Here is a 14,987-nt window from a genome sequence, read left to right as displayed (position 1 = left end):
TTTTTTTTTTTTTTTTTTTTTTTTTAGACATTGATTTTGATATTATCTGCCGGTGTTGCTGTTGATTTTGTGATTCTTTTGGAATTAGTGTTTTAATTTGACGATTCTGGCTTCTGCGTTGTGATTTTTGTTATGAATTGAGTTCTGGGTTGTGATTTGAATTTGTGTTTGTTGATGAATTTGCCGCGTTTTGGGAGTTTGGAGAGTTCGTAATCCTTCCCAATCTCGAGATGTGTTTGAGGAAATTTGGATTTAGTTTCTCTTTGAATGTGTTCATGAGTTCATAGGTTGAGTATGTGTTTGAGAGGGTCAATAATGGTGTCTCGCTATTCAGATGCTCTGATGGGCTCATATTTCTGCATCATTGACTGGTTTTTTTGGGTCCTTGGAATACCTGTTTAGAACTCTGAGCCTTAGTGGGTTTTCTCTGAGCACATTAAAAAAGGTTCCCTTTTATAGAAATGTTTTCTGCTTTTTTCTCTATCTCATCATAAATCAATTAAAATATCACATAATTATTATAAATCCTCCATCTTTGTTTATCTGATTCCTCTGTTTCGATTCTGGATTGTGGTGCTCATCATTCCTTTCTACTGTTCTTGTCTCATGTGCTTAAATTTCAAATTAAACAGAAATTCATGAATTACAAACTCATGATCTTCTTGTTGTTCTTCTTCCATGTTCTGATGCTCAGAAGATTCTGATTTGATAGACTTCTCAGCTGTAAAACTATGGAGGGCGACACATTTTCAGGGATTGGGAGTACTGCACAGATCGATAGCAAGATTTTACAGACATTTCATAAGAACTTTGTTCAAGTTCAAAACATATTGGATCAAAACAAGCTGCTGATTAGCGAGATAAACCAAAACCACGAATCAAAGATCCCTGATAATCTAAACAGAAATGTGGGTCTGATCCGAGAATTAAACAACAATATCAGGAGGGTTGTTGACTTATATGCTGATCTTTCATGTTCCTTCACCAGATCCATGGAAGTTTCTTCAGAAGGTGATTCCAGTGGAGCCTTGAAGTCAGATGGTAAAGCAGGCCAGAAGAGGAACAGGGCTGTCTAGGCCACAAAATTCTTCCTTCTCCATTCTTTGGCGTGGTGGGACACAAGGAAAACATTGCTCATCTCTGTCAAAAAAGGCTAGTATTTCAATAGATTCCCTGTAACTTTCTTGTATGATTTAACTCTCTAGTTTTACTTAGTTCTTAATCATCCTTGCATTGCTTAGAGAAAAATAATCGTCCTGATTCTGTATTTAATTGCTGTTCTCAACTGTGGATCTGCTTGGCGAAATTAGCATAAAGTTCTCATCTGATTTCTTGTTTTGGTTTCTAACTTTGATGCCCTGTGTACCTGCATAGACTTGGTTAGATAGCATTTGTTTCTTGTCTTAGTTTTTTTTAGAGATTCAAAACTTTGACCTCTTTATCGATGATATATGTGAAAAATTCAAAATTCTGAACTTTTGATAGATGATATATGTGAAATGACTATCACATACGACTAGAAATGATTACGATAAACAAGAAACAATAAATAAGAACAGATTTCTGCCCCTAATGGTACAAAAGTTCTTTCTTCAATACTTTTTTGGCCAAAATCTCATCTGGGTTCTAGCTTTCTGCCCCTAATTATAGCTTATAGGCTACTGTTTTGGGTCTTATGAACTCAGATCTCTTCTGTTGGTGGTTTCTGCTTTAAATAAAAAAAAAAATTTACTGTCCATAATTGAGTTTTGTTAGGGAGTAGAACAAACCATTCTTTATGAAAGGTATAGAAATCTCTCCTTAGAAGATGCGTTTTAAGAGAAAACCCAAAGAGGACATTCCTAATGTCTTTTGAAAATCCGTAAGGGGAAGTCTGTAAGGGAAAATCCAAAACGGACAATATCTATGCTAGCGGTGGGCTTGAGATATTACAGAGCTTGTTCTACAATACGAAAACGGAAGATAACTCTGAACATCAGGATTCAGCTGGTTTCTCTTTTGATCTTCATCAAACACCAACCAAACAGAATCTGAGATAAAGGATGATTAGCTTTTTGACCCTTTTTTGTTTGCGTTTTGTTTTGGAATTATAGATATTATGGAAGTCTTGCATTCTATTCCATGTGAACAGTTACCATTTCTTGGTGGGATCTGCTTTGCAAATTATAGTATTCTTTGGATAGTTCAAAATAAAGCACTCAGAGTTCAAACAGCCATTCTGAAGTAGAAGACAAAGTTCCAAAACAAGCCTCTGTTGTGTGGATTGGGCAATGACCTCTAAAATTTCCCACCCTTCTTTTTCTTTTACCTTACAAAAAGGTATATTCTTGAACAACAAAAGCTGGAAAAACACTTCCAAGTTATGTTCCATAAGTCTTGTTTGATCATGATTTGATTCCTCAACCCCCTCTCCTTTTCCTTCTTATCTTTGTGCTTCTAACCTTTTTCTTTCTTTCTTTCTTTCTTTCTTTTTAATTCTCATACTCGCAAGATCTAACTATACTTTTTGACTATGATATTCGATGAACTTTAGTTTATGCCAAAAGCCAAAGAAGTTGGTTGCTTTTTCGAGCTTTAAACTATAAAAATAAGCTCAGATCTATGTTAAAAGGAAAAAAGAAGAACTACAGCAAAGCTCAAACGAGCAACTCTATTCATATTATCGACTTGAAACAAGTCGTAATCGATTCAATCCCGTTTCTCGATTTTGGGTCGTAGAGTTTATTGGTATTGATGTTCTTCTTTAAGGGACAAGGGTAAAAGAGGGTGCAAGAAACAGAATTAGAGAGTGAAGTGGTTGGGGAAAAGATTGAAAATTTTGTAGGGTTTGAAGGAAATGATGGAGTGTTGGATGCATAATTATTTGAGTTCTACAATGGTTGTTGGAATATGATAATAATTACAACAATAATCAACCCACGTGCCCTTTCAAATGGATACACAAAATAATAATAATTATAATAATTATAATAATTATAATAAAGAAAGAAAAAGACTTTGGTTTAATATGATAATAATAATGGTGATAGAGACCATAGATATTGTTGAATTGGGAGTTAGGTCTGGCGTCCTTGTAATTGCACGCCATCCCTCCTCTTCCACACAAACTTTTCCTTTATTTATTTGTTAAAATTTCGAACCCTTCAATATAGTTTTGGTTAAACGTACATTAACTAGTTTCACGAGGCAATTATTTGACCTACGGTGTCATTTTTGTTGTACTATAAGTGTACTTGTCAAATTTTAATTGGAGATGGAGATGTCTGTTTAACTTATAAGGTCGGGGTTCCATAGGGACTTGTCCCGAACAGGATGGAGAATCCCTGTTTAAACGGAGAATATGAGAGATAGTGAAGAAAGATTTCTACTGTTACCTAAATCTCTGTCCCATCTACCTCACTTTGTATATATGAAATGGAAGGAATCAAACTCAATGGTTACATCAATCCTTAAAAGAACATATTATTTAACAACGTCGTGATGGAAACTAAAAAATAGAAGGGAAGAAGAGAAAAAACTTGTGTGGTGTGTTGATCTCCACGAACTCGGGCTTCAAAAACTCTATTGTTTGCTCTGAAAAGTCTCCTCTCACTCTCGATTGTACCTAGAAATCGGTTAGGTTGAAATCCCTTTAGTTGCCTTTTTCAAACCGAATGTATGATGCACTTATAGAAAATAGTTAGATCCTTGAGACGCTAGGGACAAATTTTCGATGTTTCCCTTTGAAACATAGGAGATAAAACTTAGGAAGGCGAGCGTTGAGACATTTCAAACAAATATTCACGATTTGAGGTACACGCATATTTTAACGTGATAAAAGAATCAAATTTATAATGATGCTTTTAAAACATTAAGATGCTCTGTGCATTAGAAATTCTAAACATTCTAGAAGTGTCTCGATCCAAACTTTCAAGATTTTTCTATGATTGTTCATACGGTTATTAGTTGTTCGTTAATCTACTTTGTTTTAATATATAGTATTTACGGCCGCCTTATGGTTAAAATTATTTTGCACAAGGTAAAAAAAAATATAATTGCATTAAGTACATAACATAACTATTTAGGAAATTTGAAAATGAAAAGAAAAGGTTAAACTTAAACCCCTCCTTTTCTTGGCACAATATAAATAATTAATTAATTAATTTAAATAAATAAATTACTACCTGGAATTATTGGGGTTTTTAGCCCATTTTTTTTACCGCCTATTTGTTTAATTATTTATTTTTCTCTTTCTTCCCCCTATTTTTCCAACATCCAATAAATAAAAAGCTTCACCATGCATTTAATATATTAATTTTAAAGCTTCAAAAGTTAGCTATTATTTTCCAATCATTATTTATTATTATTATTATTATTTTTGGTTTGGTAGTGTATTAAAAAAAATATACCTTTCTAGTTTTGAAAGAGAATATTTTGTATTTTAAAAGAAAAAAAAAGTTAAATTATAAATAGTATATGTATTTAATTTTAATGGCTAAATTAATAATAAAAAAAAATGTGCTCAAATTTTTTATTGTATCTAAAATAAATAAATAAATATAATTAAACTCTTAAATTTTTTTAATAATATCCTTCTTGAAAATTTAAAAATATCTTTAAAAATTTTAAAAGTTAAAAAATACGAAGACAGTTTAATATTTTATTTCAAAAAATACTCTTAAACTTCTAAAAGTTTCAATTATGTCTTTTATTTTTTTATAAATAAAAAAAAATAAAAAATTCAAAAACACGTTTATTATTTTTTTTTATATACAAAATGCGGGTATATGTTCCAAATATTTCACAAATATTAAAGTATGTTTAGCTTTGTAAATAATCAATTATTCATTTATTGGGATTAATATATCATAATCATAAAACATTTTAATTATTATTATTATTATTATTATTATTATTATTGATCCTTGTTTCAATATATCACCATTTCTTTTAATTCAAATATAAATCTTTAGATATAAAAATACATTTAGAATATATTTCTAAATTTTAAAATGTTACGAGTTAGTTTCCTTTTAGTCCTTAAGTTTCATGATTTTACACACTTACGACCATGAATTTTCACTAATTCTAAATTACTATTATTTAATTTAATTTAATTTAATTAATTAAATTCACTACTTTTCATACTCTTAAAATTAATTTTTAAAAAACCCACATCATAATACTTTAAATTAATTGAAATAACGTTACTACGCCATATCAGAAAAGTGAACATTAATATTAAAAACTTAAAAATAAAATCCAAATTTATGAATTTAATGGAAATCCAACTCAAAAATAAATATTCAGAATCTATCATTAAATATGGAAACAAAATTATAAAAAAATGTAAAATTTAAAAATTTAAAAGAAGAATATACTCGATGAACATTTGACCCTTTTCATATTAGTAGCTAAAATTAATTGATTTTAAATCAAATTTAAATCGACAATTAAATGTTCTATTATAGTGAATAAACAATTATGTGTTACTAAATTAATTCTTATGGATTGAAAATTTATTAGAAACATGAAATAAAATTGTTCTTGGAAAAATTATGATCGAAGCTCCAGAAATGATGAATGAATGGAGAGTAAAGCAGGAGCGAGATCACAGAAATGGAGGAAAATCAGAACTGAAACTCACAGCTAAATTGGATCAATTACTACAGACAGCAGCGTGCAACAAAAAAGCTATACACAAGAAGAAGATTACCACAAGAGGATTTTACTTTCCTCGACGAATCCACTCAGCCACGCTTAACCGGATCGAAGTTCGAGACGCCGATGACAGCTCCAAGTATGGCGATCACCACAACTCCACCAGCGGCAATGCTCAGCAAGAAGTTCTTGAGCGATGGCGAGACTCCAGGACCAGCAGCCTCTGCAACCTCGGGAATCACCATCGCTGCAGACAGCGCAGCGGCCGTAAGTCCAGTGACGGCTTTCTCCTTCAAAGACGAGTGGACGACAACGAGCCTTGGAGCGGCGGGGATGGCCTTGCGAGACCTAGAAGGCAATGGATTGAAGAAGGCGTCGTTGGAGAGCCGCTTCTGGCTGGCGTAGGGCAAGGGGAGAGCCATTGAAACGGCGGGAGCGGAAGCCATTGATGAATGGAAAGAAGCTTCTGCTGCGAATTAAGGGAATGCGAATTTGGGGATTTTGGTTTTAGGGAAATAGAAGCGGTGGAGATTTTGGGTGGGATTGAAAATCTTCATCTCTGTCCTACGTGGCAACTTCTCTATGCTTTATTGGTGGATAACCTTATCCTATTGGTCCAATCACCATCACCTTTGAAATTTCTGGTAGGGCCTTCTACTTTTTGGGCCTTTATTTGGGCCTCTAGCTTATGGGCTTGCTTTATGCAGGAAGGCCCTTTATCGGCCTTGGCCCAATCCAGAAGCCTCCCATTACACGTATTATTTATTTTTTATTTTAGTTTGTCTTTCAATTAAATATTTAATACGTCTCTCAAATATATTTTAAAACTTTTAACTATTTTGCTGATAGGTCATTAAACATTTAATTGTGTTTAATGAGATATTAACTCTATGTTTAGAACTTTGTGATATCCACGTTAGTTGGAGAGGAGAACAAACCAATATTTATAAAGGTATGGAAACCTTCCCCTACCAGATAGATGGGTTTTAAAGCCTTGAGGGGAAACGTGAAAGGAAAAGTCAAAAGATGACAATATCTGCTAACAGTGGATATGGGTCGTTACAAATGATATCAGAGCCAGACACCGAACGATGTGTCAGCCTTCTCGCTATTCTCTGAAGGGGGGATAGACACGAGGCGGTGTGCCAGTAAGGACGTTGGGCCCCAAAGGGGGTGGATTTGGAGGCAGTCTCACATCGATTGGAGAAAGGAAAGAGTACCAGCGAGGACGATAGCCTCAAAAGGGGGTGGATTGTGATGTCTCACATTGGTTGGGGGAGGAGAACAAACCACCATTTATAAGGGTATGGAAACCTTCCCTTACCAAACACGTTTTAAAGTCTTCACTAGGAAAGAAATCTAAATTACAATTAAATTGGGATTTATACGAGTGACTTAAGTTTGGGGAGGAGAGATCCGAGTAAAACAAAAAAATTGCTTGATTGGAATACTTAACCAAGTAAAAGAGTGATTGCAACTCTTAACATAGTTCGAGGCTAACTGATCAAATTAAAAATTTAAAATTAAAAATGTATTATGATTAAAAAAAAAAAAAACAGTTAATAAATTTTGTCTCTTGAATTGTCAATTCTCATGATATCATAAACAAAATTTAAAACTTGTTAAGAACAATTTATGAATCTTTTACGATTCCTTGGCTCAAATCACAAACTACATCTTCTTCTAAGCCCTCTTGTTTCCATTGAAGCCAATGAGCAAAGACTTGCTAGAAAATGAGTTAAGTGAAAGAATCACCTTCATCTCTGGGAAGGTGGAACCATAGGAGCTGCTGAACTCACATAGTTGAGCTGAACTTCTTGAGCTAGGAGATGATACTTGATGCCGAGATCCTCGAAAGCTTTCTTCAGCTCCAACACTAGTTCCGACCTGCGACTGCTCTTGTCGCCGTAGTTTTGAAAGTTTATGGTGTGATTAACATGTAATCCCATTTTCATCTTGTTGACATTCTCGATCTCCTTCACGAGGATACTGTGGTTCGGGCGCCAGAACTGAGGTTTGCTTTCTATGTATCTGAGCAATACATAAGTAAAAGATGATAAGGAACTAAATAGATTGCAAACTCAATGGCAGTTGTTTTAGCAGATGGAATAATGAGGCTTAGAACTAGAGAAACTGAATTGAACTTACGATTTTATTCTTGCTTTTAGAGCTCCAATGCTTTCGATTGATGTGGAAAAGTCGACCGAAAATTCGATGGAATCGCCCATTTCCGGGCTTCTGTAGAAGTTACTGATGGGTTTTGTGGCAAGAACAGAGTTTGGATAGAAGATCTTCTCATTGTCACATCTCAAGAAAATTGTGGTTAAAATGTTCATTTCTTCAACGATCAACTGAAAGTTATAAAATCATCAAACCAGGTGAGTGTGTGCTATACAATAGAATCCAAAACATTCTGAGTTTAGAGTTCAGAAAGTTACCTGCACACCATCTACGACGCAACGATCCCCGACATCAAATGGATGCATCACAAATACGAATATGATGCCTTCAAATACCGTTCTGGCAGTGTTACCGAACATGAAGACCACCAGCAGAAGCTGTGATGAAAAGAAGACGAGTACTTGTGTCGTCAACAAACCCATCATAAGTAGCCATTCAATGATAATAACAATCGCTACAGTTGCAGAAGCAAGCTTGTTTAGCTCCTCTATTGCAGTCTTCGTGTCATTCAACGAGTGGGCTAGCGACTTGCGTTCGACGTAAACATTGACCTGCAACATCCAAAATACATTTCTAAGGACCAGGCCTAAGTTATTGTGAAGAAAAAGAAATATGGTAAAGATTTACCAGCCAATTCTTCAGGGTTTTTCGCTTGATCTTCCCAGTCTCAACTGCTCCTTCAAACAATGGCAGCATATTATCAACTTCCTCCTTACTCATAAAACGAAAGAGGTCGTCTTCATCAATGTACCTACCATAGGCGCATATAGAAAGCATTAGATATAACAAAATTCTATCACTATCATGAAGTTGGAAATACGAGATCTTTCAGACGGTAAAGTTCTCACTTGCTACCGGGTTTTGCGACATTCCTGAAAATTTGGTAAGCTGCAGCTCTTGCTTCCCATTCACTGTGAATCTCCTTATCTTTTTGTTCAAGCTCTTCGTCTCTAAAATTCTCTATTGTATTAGATATGGTGGATAGCCCTGAACTTCTTATAACATGGATTAGCCCTCTCATGGTCCAAGCAGAGATTTTTTCTTGCTTCATCTTCTTGAGTTTATCTACATCAATCACCTCTTCCTTCCTTTCCTTCCCACCGTCCCTTACTTTCTTCAAATGCCTGAAACTCAACTGCCCTGTGCCTGCTGTTCTCCCAATTCCCTTAGCCATCTCCATCAGTGGAGGTCCTGATAGGGTGCGCAGTATATACTGATGGAAGATCGATTCTTGAATCCGATCGAAGAATCTAGTGCATTGAAAAGAAGCAGCTAGGATCTTCACCAGCAAAGTTTTCACCAGCCATATTGCTGCTCCAATGAGAGAACCACCAAGAGCTCGAGTAACATAACTCAGAATCGCATGGCCTTTCTTAGATCTCTTGCTGGTTCGATCAAATAATAGACCCCATGCTAGAAGAACCAAAGTCAGCCAAATAAAAACTATAACACTCTTCCTCAGCCCGTAGACAAAATATAGAACCTTTCTTTTAAGTAGAAAGTTTCTTTCAATCAAGAAAACTAGACAATTGATAAACCACCGCGAAAATAATCGACCACTGAAAATAACTAATACCAGAACACACCATTTCCACAACCTTAATTCCCAGATCTCTTTTGTCGCCAATTTGTCTACTGTTAAGGTAGCAATCAAACACCCCGTCAAGCACAAAAATGAAAACCATTCGATTAAAATGGTTTTTGTCAACTTCTTCCCTGATCTTTCTTTCACTTTCAGTTCTGCAGTTCTGTAAACTTCTTCATCATCTTCCTCCTCATTTCCAGTAAATGGTGTTCTAGGAGTTGTTGGGACCGATTTCAAAGCTTCTCTAGGACTAGTCACAGCAGTTATTCTAGCTGGGGAGTCCATCTTCGTAGAGCTACAGAATGGTGAACCAGATATTGATTTTTCTGCAAACGTTTCTTCTTCCAAATTCACACCATGAGGACAAGGTGGCTCAACTAGCCTTGATTTCGGCTTTGAAAACGAAGAACGAGCAAACGATGGTCGCCGAACTGCCGATTCGGCCGGAATTTTGGGAGGTTTATAGGGATTCATTCTAGCAATCTCGTGTGAAGAAGAGCTCCCAACCACAGATTTCGGAATTGTGCACCTAAAACTCCGAGTTTCTTTTAGCTCAAAATCAGGAAATTTAGCAACAGAGATTTTACTGAGATCTTTACTCGCACCAACTCCTCCATCTTCATAATCCAAAATCTGTAGAACAACTTGTTTTGCTTCTTCCTTATCCGCCATTTTCTGCTTTCACACCTCTCAATTAATCTTTTACTAACATAACAGTCAATGCCACCACAAAACTCTACTTCAAAAAAAAAAAAAAAAAATCAAACGTTAACATTCTAGGTTAAATTTCAGGCCATAACAATTTTCCAACAAAATCAAAACCACATATGCAACAAAAGCAATACAAAATTCAAACCAAACAGATACAGTTGGCAGAACGCCACGAAGAAATCGAGAAGGAGATCTCAAACCTGGCAACAAGAAGCTCTTTGATTCGAGCTTTGCACCGGTTGTGAAGCGAGCCTTGAAAATATCAGAGAAACCCCAAAGCAAATCAATAAGAGTGACCATTTTTCATTACTTTCAGATCCGAAACTTGATCAAACAAGAAACGAGAACAAAAAAAACTAAGAAGAAGCAGAAATGCAGTGGAAAACAGATGAGAGAAAAAAAAAATGGTGAAACAGAGTGCACCGCTACTACTCCACAGAGACGAACATGGAAGATGGAAGATGGAAGATTTTCCATTCCCATTTCGCGGGTTTAATTAAATATTTAAATAATGATAATACGGGCACGTGGGGCAGCCGGGCAGCTGTCCGGTCCAAGAATTATCCAAAAACTAAACCATATAATTAAAAATTCGAAGAGAAATAACATAATGGAGACAAAAAAGGGAAAAAAAGACAGTAATTTTTTGTTTACCGTGTAAAATTGAGTCGCAGTAACTTTATGGAGATTTGCGAAGAGAGAATGAATGTGAGATGAGAAGGGGAGGAATTTTGTTTGTAATTTATAAGGAAGAAAAATGGAAGGTAATTGGTTTGGGGAAGTGTTAAATGGTTGGGTAGTTTATTAGTTTTGTAAGCAAAATTGTGAATATTGTTTGGTTATTGTTATCCAATTTCATTTGGTTATTCTTATGGTTCAAACTATAAATTAATTTATAATTCTCTACCGATCTTTCTCCGATTTTTCTTTTTTTCACATCTGCTAATTTAGTGAATGATAAGCCTTTTAGGAGCTCAAAACAAAGCTATATTCAAAGTAAACAATATTATAAGTCGTGTTCATCTAAAAAAATCTTTAAAATTATTTCTACAAAGTTCAAAATTTTAGTTTTTTAATTCAACTATTTTGTTTAAAAAATTTAAATAAAATTTATATTTTTCATAAAATATAGGCTAAATTAATAAAAATACACTTCAATTTCATACTTTTATCTAAACAAATCTTTAAAATTATTTTCAAAAAGTTCAAGAATTTAGATTTTAATTTGTTTAAAACGTTAAAAATAGTTTAAACATACTCTTTTTAACTTTTTAAATATTTTTTAAAAACTTTTGAAAATACCTTTAAATTTTGTTAAGAAATTCAAAAGTATCTCTTAAAAAAAGTTAAAAATAGTTTAATAAAAAAATACTCATAAATTTTAAAATGTTTATAGATAATCTATGGAGTGTTCGATAGACAATTACAGTCTATATATTGTTTATATATATATTTTTTTTTTACAAAGATAAATGGTGTTTGTGTTAATTTTATAAAAGTAAATAGATGTTTTCGTCCCTATATTAATTATAATATTTTTAATTTAAAATTTTATGGATATATATTTTTCTTTTAGAAATGAGGATTAGCCAATTGAACCAAGTAGCCACTTCGTACGCCACAATCTCTTCATAAATTCCGAATTTCTCATTTCCTCGTCGCCTCTGTTTTCCCTTTCCACCGTTAAAACGACATCATTCCTCTACATCCCAAGCCTTTCTCAATCTCTACCACTTGTCGTTTTGAGAACAAAAGTTTTGCATTCAGCAATTTAATTAATTTATTTATTTATTTTTAATTATTGGAGAGAAAAAAACATGTGTTCTTCCTTATCAACAATTTTGTTTCTTTTTCATCCATCTTTGTTTCTCGCTCCTCTGATTGTACTCTGTTTTGTCTTCATGCTCTGGAGTTTACAGTTTATCTGGTTCCATGAATTAAACCCACCAATATATATACATATATATACACACACTTATACATATATACACACACTTATATATATATATATTCTCCTCCTCATGATTACTATTCTCCTCCTCCTTCCCAATAACACCCATAAAATAGATTTCTGTGAAATCCTTTTCTTCTTCTGCTTCCTCGAACTTCAGACCCACTTTTGAATCCAAAAATGGGTGATTCTGCTTCAACCTTTATTGCTCAGCCAACGTCTCATCCTGCAAAATCCAGCCTACCCATGTTGTATTATGGCCTTGTGGTCATCGGAACGGCGACGATTGTGTTGGTTCTTTACAATCTCATCATTATCAAGTGGTGCTCCGACGACAGCCACGGGCAAGCTTCAACGGCACTGGCTGGAAGTTATGCAGAGATGGTGAATTCAAGCCGTAGCTTCCAGAGTTCTAATAGGAATTTGTTGTCGAGCTTCAAATTCAAGAAGGGGTCGATGGCGACGGCGGCGGCGACTGCGACGATCGAGGAAGAAGGGATTGGGAATGAATGTGCAGTTTGTTTATCGGCGTTTGAGGATGGGGAAGAGGTGAAGAAACTGCCAAGATGCACGCATATGTTTCACGCCCCTTGTATAGACATGTGGCTTTACTCTCACTCCGATTGCCCCCTCTGCCGTGCACCGGTGATGGCACCGGCGCTGTGCCAACGCCACACGGCGGAGTAACAGGAGAATTCAGGGTATGGCCTATTGGAATCCGGTAGCTTGGTTTAAGACATTGGTTGTTAGTTTATAATTTTGAAATGGGTGGTTGGATTTGGAAAATTCTGATTCTCTTGTCTTCGATGATGTTGTGTGGCCCAAAGGATGAGGAGGATAATGAGGAATTATAAAAGTTGTAGGCATTTTAGCTGTGGTGTTTCTTCTATAGGCCCTATGATTATTAGAAGGCTATTCTCTCTCTATTATGCATATAATTTATCATCACTTTACAGTTCATTTAGGGCATCAAGATGATCCCTGGCCAACTAAAAACAACCATACCAAACACTTTGGTCTCTCTTCTAGCTTCAAATCGATTCGGTAAGTAAGTTTCAATTTAGTCCTATAACTTAGTTAAACCTGTCTAGAACATCTCTATCGACGTTACTGGCTATGCTAGAGACATTCTAAACGATAGAATCTAAATGAATAGAGATAAATTGAAACCTTCGAAAATGTAAGGACTGAATTAAAATCGAATATGAGAGACTTACGTAAATAAATTAGCCAAGTATTTTCCATGTTGTGAACCTGTAAAAGAAAACCAATGCATGGTAATGGGTCCATGGATGTTAGTAATGAATGCTGATCCATTGTAATTCTCTCATATGGTCAAAACAAGGTTAGGAAATTATGGCATAAATTTAACGAGTATTATATGACAGTGGCATAAATGGTCTCTCCTTGCTGCAGGATGGACGATTTGAATATAACACAAGAAATGAAGGTCTAGAATTTACATTCTCCTTAAGTTGTCTAGCCTGGCTTGAAGATCGCTATCTATCCCACCGTCGTCGTTCCCTGTTGCTTCTGCTTGTGCAATCTTTGTCTTCGCTGCCGGGGTAGCGACAGCAGTTGACGGGGCGTTCACAAGCTGAGGGGGGGAAATAGTTCAAACAGGAAAATGGTTAGATTAGTCATTCATTTGGATTGAGGTTGATACATTGCACCAGCAAAAGAAAATGAGGCTTATTGAAGAGAAAACTACCTCTTGATTCATGTTTATTCCTATTTCATCAAGAACTTGGCTGACCAATTCTTCTGTCTCTTCCTCCTCCTCATCCCCTTCCAAAGCGTCATCCATTGCATCTTCCATCACTTCAGTCATCAGTTCCATTTTTTCATTTTGTTTCATAAATTCTTGCATAATCTTCTGCAGGGATGGCAAGTTCATCTGCCTATTCATTTGTCCCATTGCCTTCGTCACGCCTTTCATCGCTTCTCCCATTGCTTGAGTTGATTTTAAAGTCTAAAAAGTTGGGTTTAACAAGAATATTAAGATATCATAAAAGTTGCCACTCGTAATATATAAAATGCTGTACAAAATTTAAGATGTTTCTAGTACAGGACGTACGAACATAATGATCTTGCACAAATGGGGAAACAAATTCTACCTGAATCCTAAGAGATACGCCCTGAAGTTGTGATTTAAGCTTGTAGAATTTTTCAATCTGGTGCCTGGTTCTAACAAGATCTTTTGCCATCACTTTTACAGCTCCCTGCAACAGTAACATACCGTATCTAAGTGACATTTTCAATCCTAAAAACAACAATTGTAGAGTATTATAATGGTTTCCCCCCTTTTTTATTTTAATCATGAAACTTCCACATATGATATATGGACCAACTGCCCCAGGTTCTTGAGAATCCCAGTGATTACAAATAAGGAATTTCAATGAGAATGGTGTTTTATAAAAGAAAAGAAGAAAAAATTAAAGAAAATGCACCATTTGCCCTTGCTTGGCACTTTTCTTTATCTCTGCAATCAGTTTCTTCTCTTGTGTTTGAAGGCCTTGTCTCTCCCTTTCAATTTCTCTGATCGATTTGTCCAGCATCCTCTTATTTTCCCGGAGGAGTTCTGGATTGACGACAATAATGTACACAATATCATATGCTATAAGATTGACTGCTACAGCAAACGTATGGTGGTATATCAACCATTCCTTGTGTTAAATTAACACCAAAATGAATTAAACTAGGGTGTACATTTATTGCTAATTCTAAGAGTTCACAAACCGTAAGCTAAAATGGTTGATTAATTTTAATGCCTTGGAATCAATCGAAGCCTGATGGAGTTGAAGACAGAAAAATAAACCACACAAAATATATGATGCAGTTTACTCACTGATCACAAAGAGAAGTCGTAAACACCTTTGAACTTATCGATCCAAATCACCCCCCCCCCCCCCCCCCCCC

The 14,987-nt window shown here is 35.2% G+C and overlaps 5 protein-coding genes and 1 long non-coding RNA gene across 9 annotated transcripts in view; 2 read left to right on the top strand and 4 right to left on the bottom strand.

The window, feature by feature from the left end:
- LOC111441179 (protein ELF4-LIKE 4-like) overlaps positions 1–1,345 on the top strand; it is a 2,111-nt gene extending 766 nt beyond the window's left edge. Inside the window, exon 2 of one of the 3 annotated variants that reach the window (XM_023078143.1) lies at positions 713–1,345. In XM_023078143.1, coding sequence (XP_022933911.1) covers positions 732–1,076 — 345 coding nt within the window. In that variant the 5' untranslated portion in view covers positions 713–731 and the 3' untranslated portion in view covers positions 1,077–1,345. Of the gene's footprint in view, positions 1–694 lie in introns of all 3 variants that reach the window. The other 2 variants (XM_023078141.1, XM_023078142.1) reach the window with 2 other exon arrangements.
- Positions 1,279–1,749, bottom strand: LOC111441180. Its single transcript, XR_002710090.1, has 2 exons — positions 1,531–1,749; positions 1,279–1,366 (listed from the first exon to the last, which is right to left on the bottom strand). It is a non-coding gene; the product is annotated as an uncharacterized LOC111441180 (long non-coding RNA).
- A 3,850-nt stretch (positions 1,750–5,599) lies between these two features.
- LOC111441248 lies at positions 5,600–6,163 on the bottom strand. Its single transcript, XM_023078248.1, has one exon. The coding sequence runs from the start codon at positions 6,084–6,086 to the stop codon at positions 5,730–5,732; it is 357 nt and encodes a 118-aa protein (XP_022934016.1). The 5' UTR covers positions 6,087–6,163; the 3' UTR covers positions 5,600–5,729.
- A 1,034-nt stretch (positions 6,164–7,197) lies between these two features.
- On the bottom strand, positions 7,198–10,558 carry LOC111440883 (mechanosensitive ion channel protein 10-like). 2 transcript variants are annotated; one of them, XM_023077710.1, is made up of 6 exons: positions 10,318–10,558; positions 8,670–10,142; positions 8,449–8,572; positions 8,079–8,372; positions 7,789–7,991; positions 7,198–7,671 (listed from the first exon to the last, which is right to left on the bottom strand). In XM_023077710.1, exons 2-6 carry the CDS (start codon positions 10,076–10,078, stop codon positions 7,398–7,400), a joined length of 2,304 nt encoding a protein of 767 aa, XP_022933478.1. In that variant the 5' UTR covers positions 10,079–10,142; positions 10,318–10,558; the 3' UTR covers positions 7,198–7,397. The 2 variants fall into 2 exon arrangements, with proteins under 2 accessions (XP_022933478.1, XP_022933479.1); XM_023077711.1 differs by having other exon boundaries at positions 8,670–10,081.
- A 1,690-nt stretch (positions 10,559–12,248) lies between these two features.
- LOC111434176 (E3 ubiquitin-protein ligase EL5-like) lies at positions 12,249–12,755 on the top strand. Its single transcript, XM_023071534.1, has one exon. The coding sequence runs from the start codon at positions 12,249–12,251 to the stop codon at positions 12,753–12,755; it is 507 nt and encodes a 168-aa protein (XP_022927302.1).
- A 606-nt stretch (positions 12,756–13,361) lies between these two features.
- Positions 13,362–14,987, bottom strand: part of LOC111441086 (vacuolar protein sorting-associated protein 2 homolog 1) — a 2,458-nt gene continuing 832 nt past the window's right edge. The window contains exons 2-5 of the mRNA XM_023078004.1: positions 14,519–14,649; positions 14,186–14,290; positions 13,780–14,040; positions 13,362–13,665 (exon numbers count right to left, since the gene is read on the bottom strand). Of these exons, the coding sequence (XP_022933772.1) occupies positions 13,528–13,665; positions 13,780–14,040; positions 14,186–14,290; positions 14,519–14,649 (635 nt within the window). The 3' untranslated portion in view covers positions 13,362–13,527. The remainder of the gene's footprint in view (positions 13,666–13,779; positions 14,041–14,185; positions 14,291–14,518; positions 14,650–14,987) is intronic.

This window comes from Cucurbita moschata, unplaced genomic scaffold (genome assembly GCF_002738365.1).
Source record: "Cucurbita moschata cultivar Rifu unplaced genomic scaffold, Cmos_1.0 Cmo_Scf00003, whole genome shotgun sequence".
Classification (NCBI taxonomy): domain Eukaryota; kingdom Viridiplantae; phylum Streptophyta; class Magnoliopsida; order Cucurbitales; family Cucurbitaceae; genus Cucurbita; species Cucurbita moschata.
This window is presented reverse-complemented; position numbering and strand designations above follow the sequence as displayed.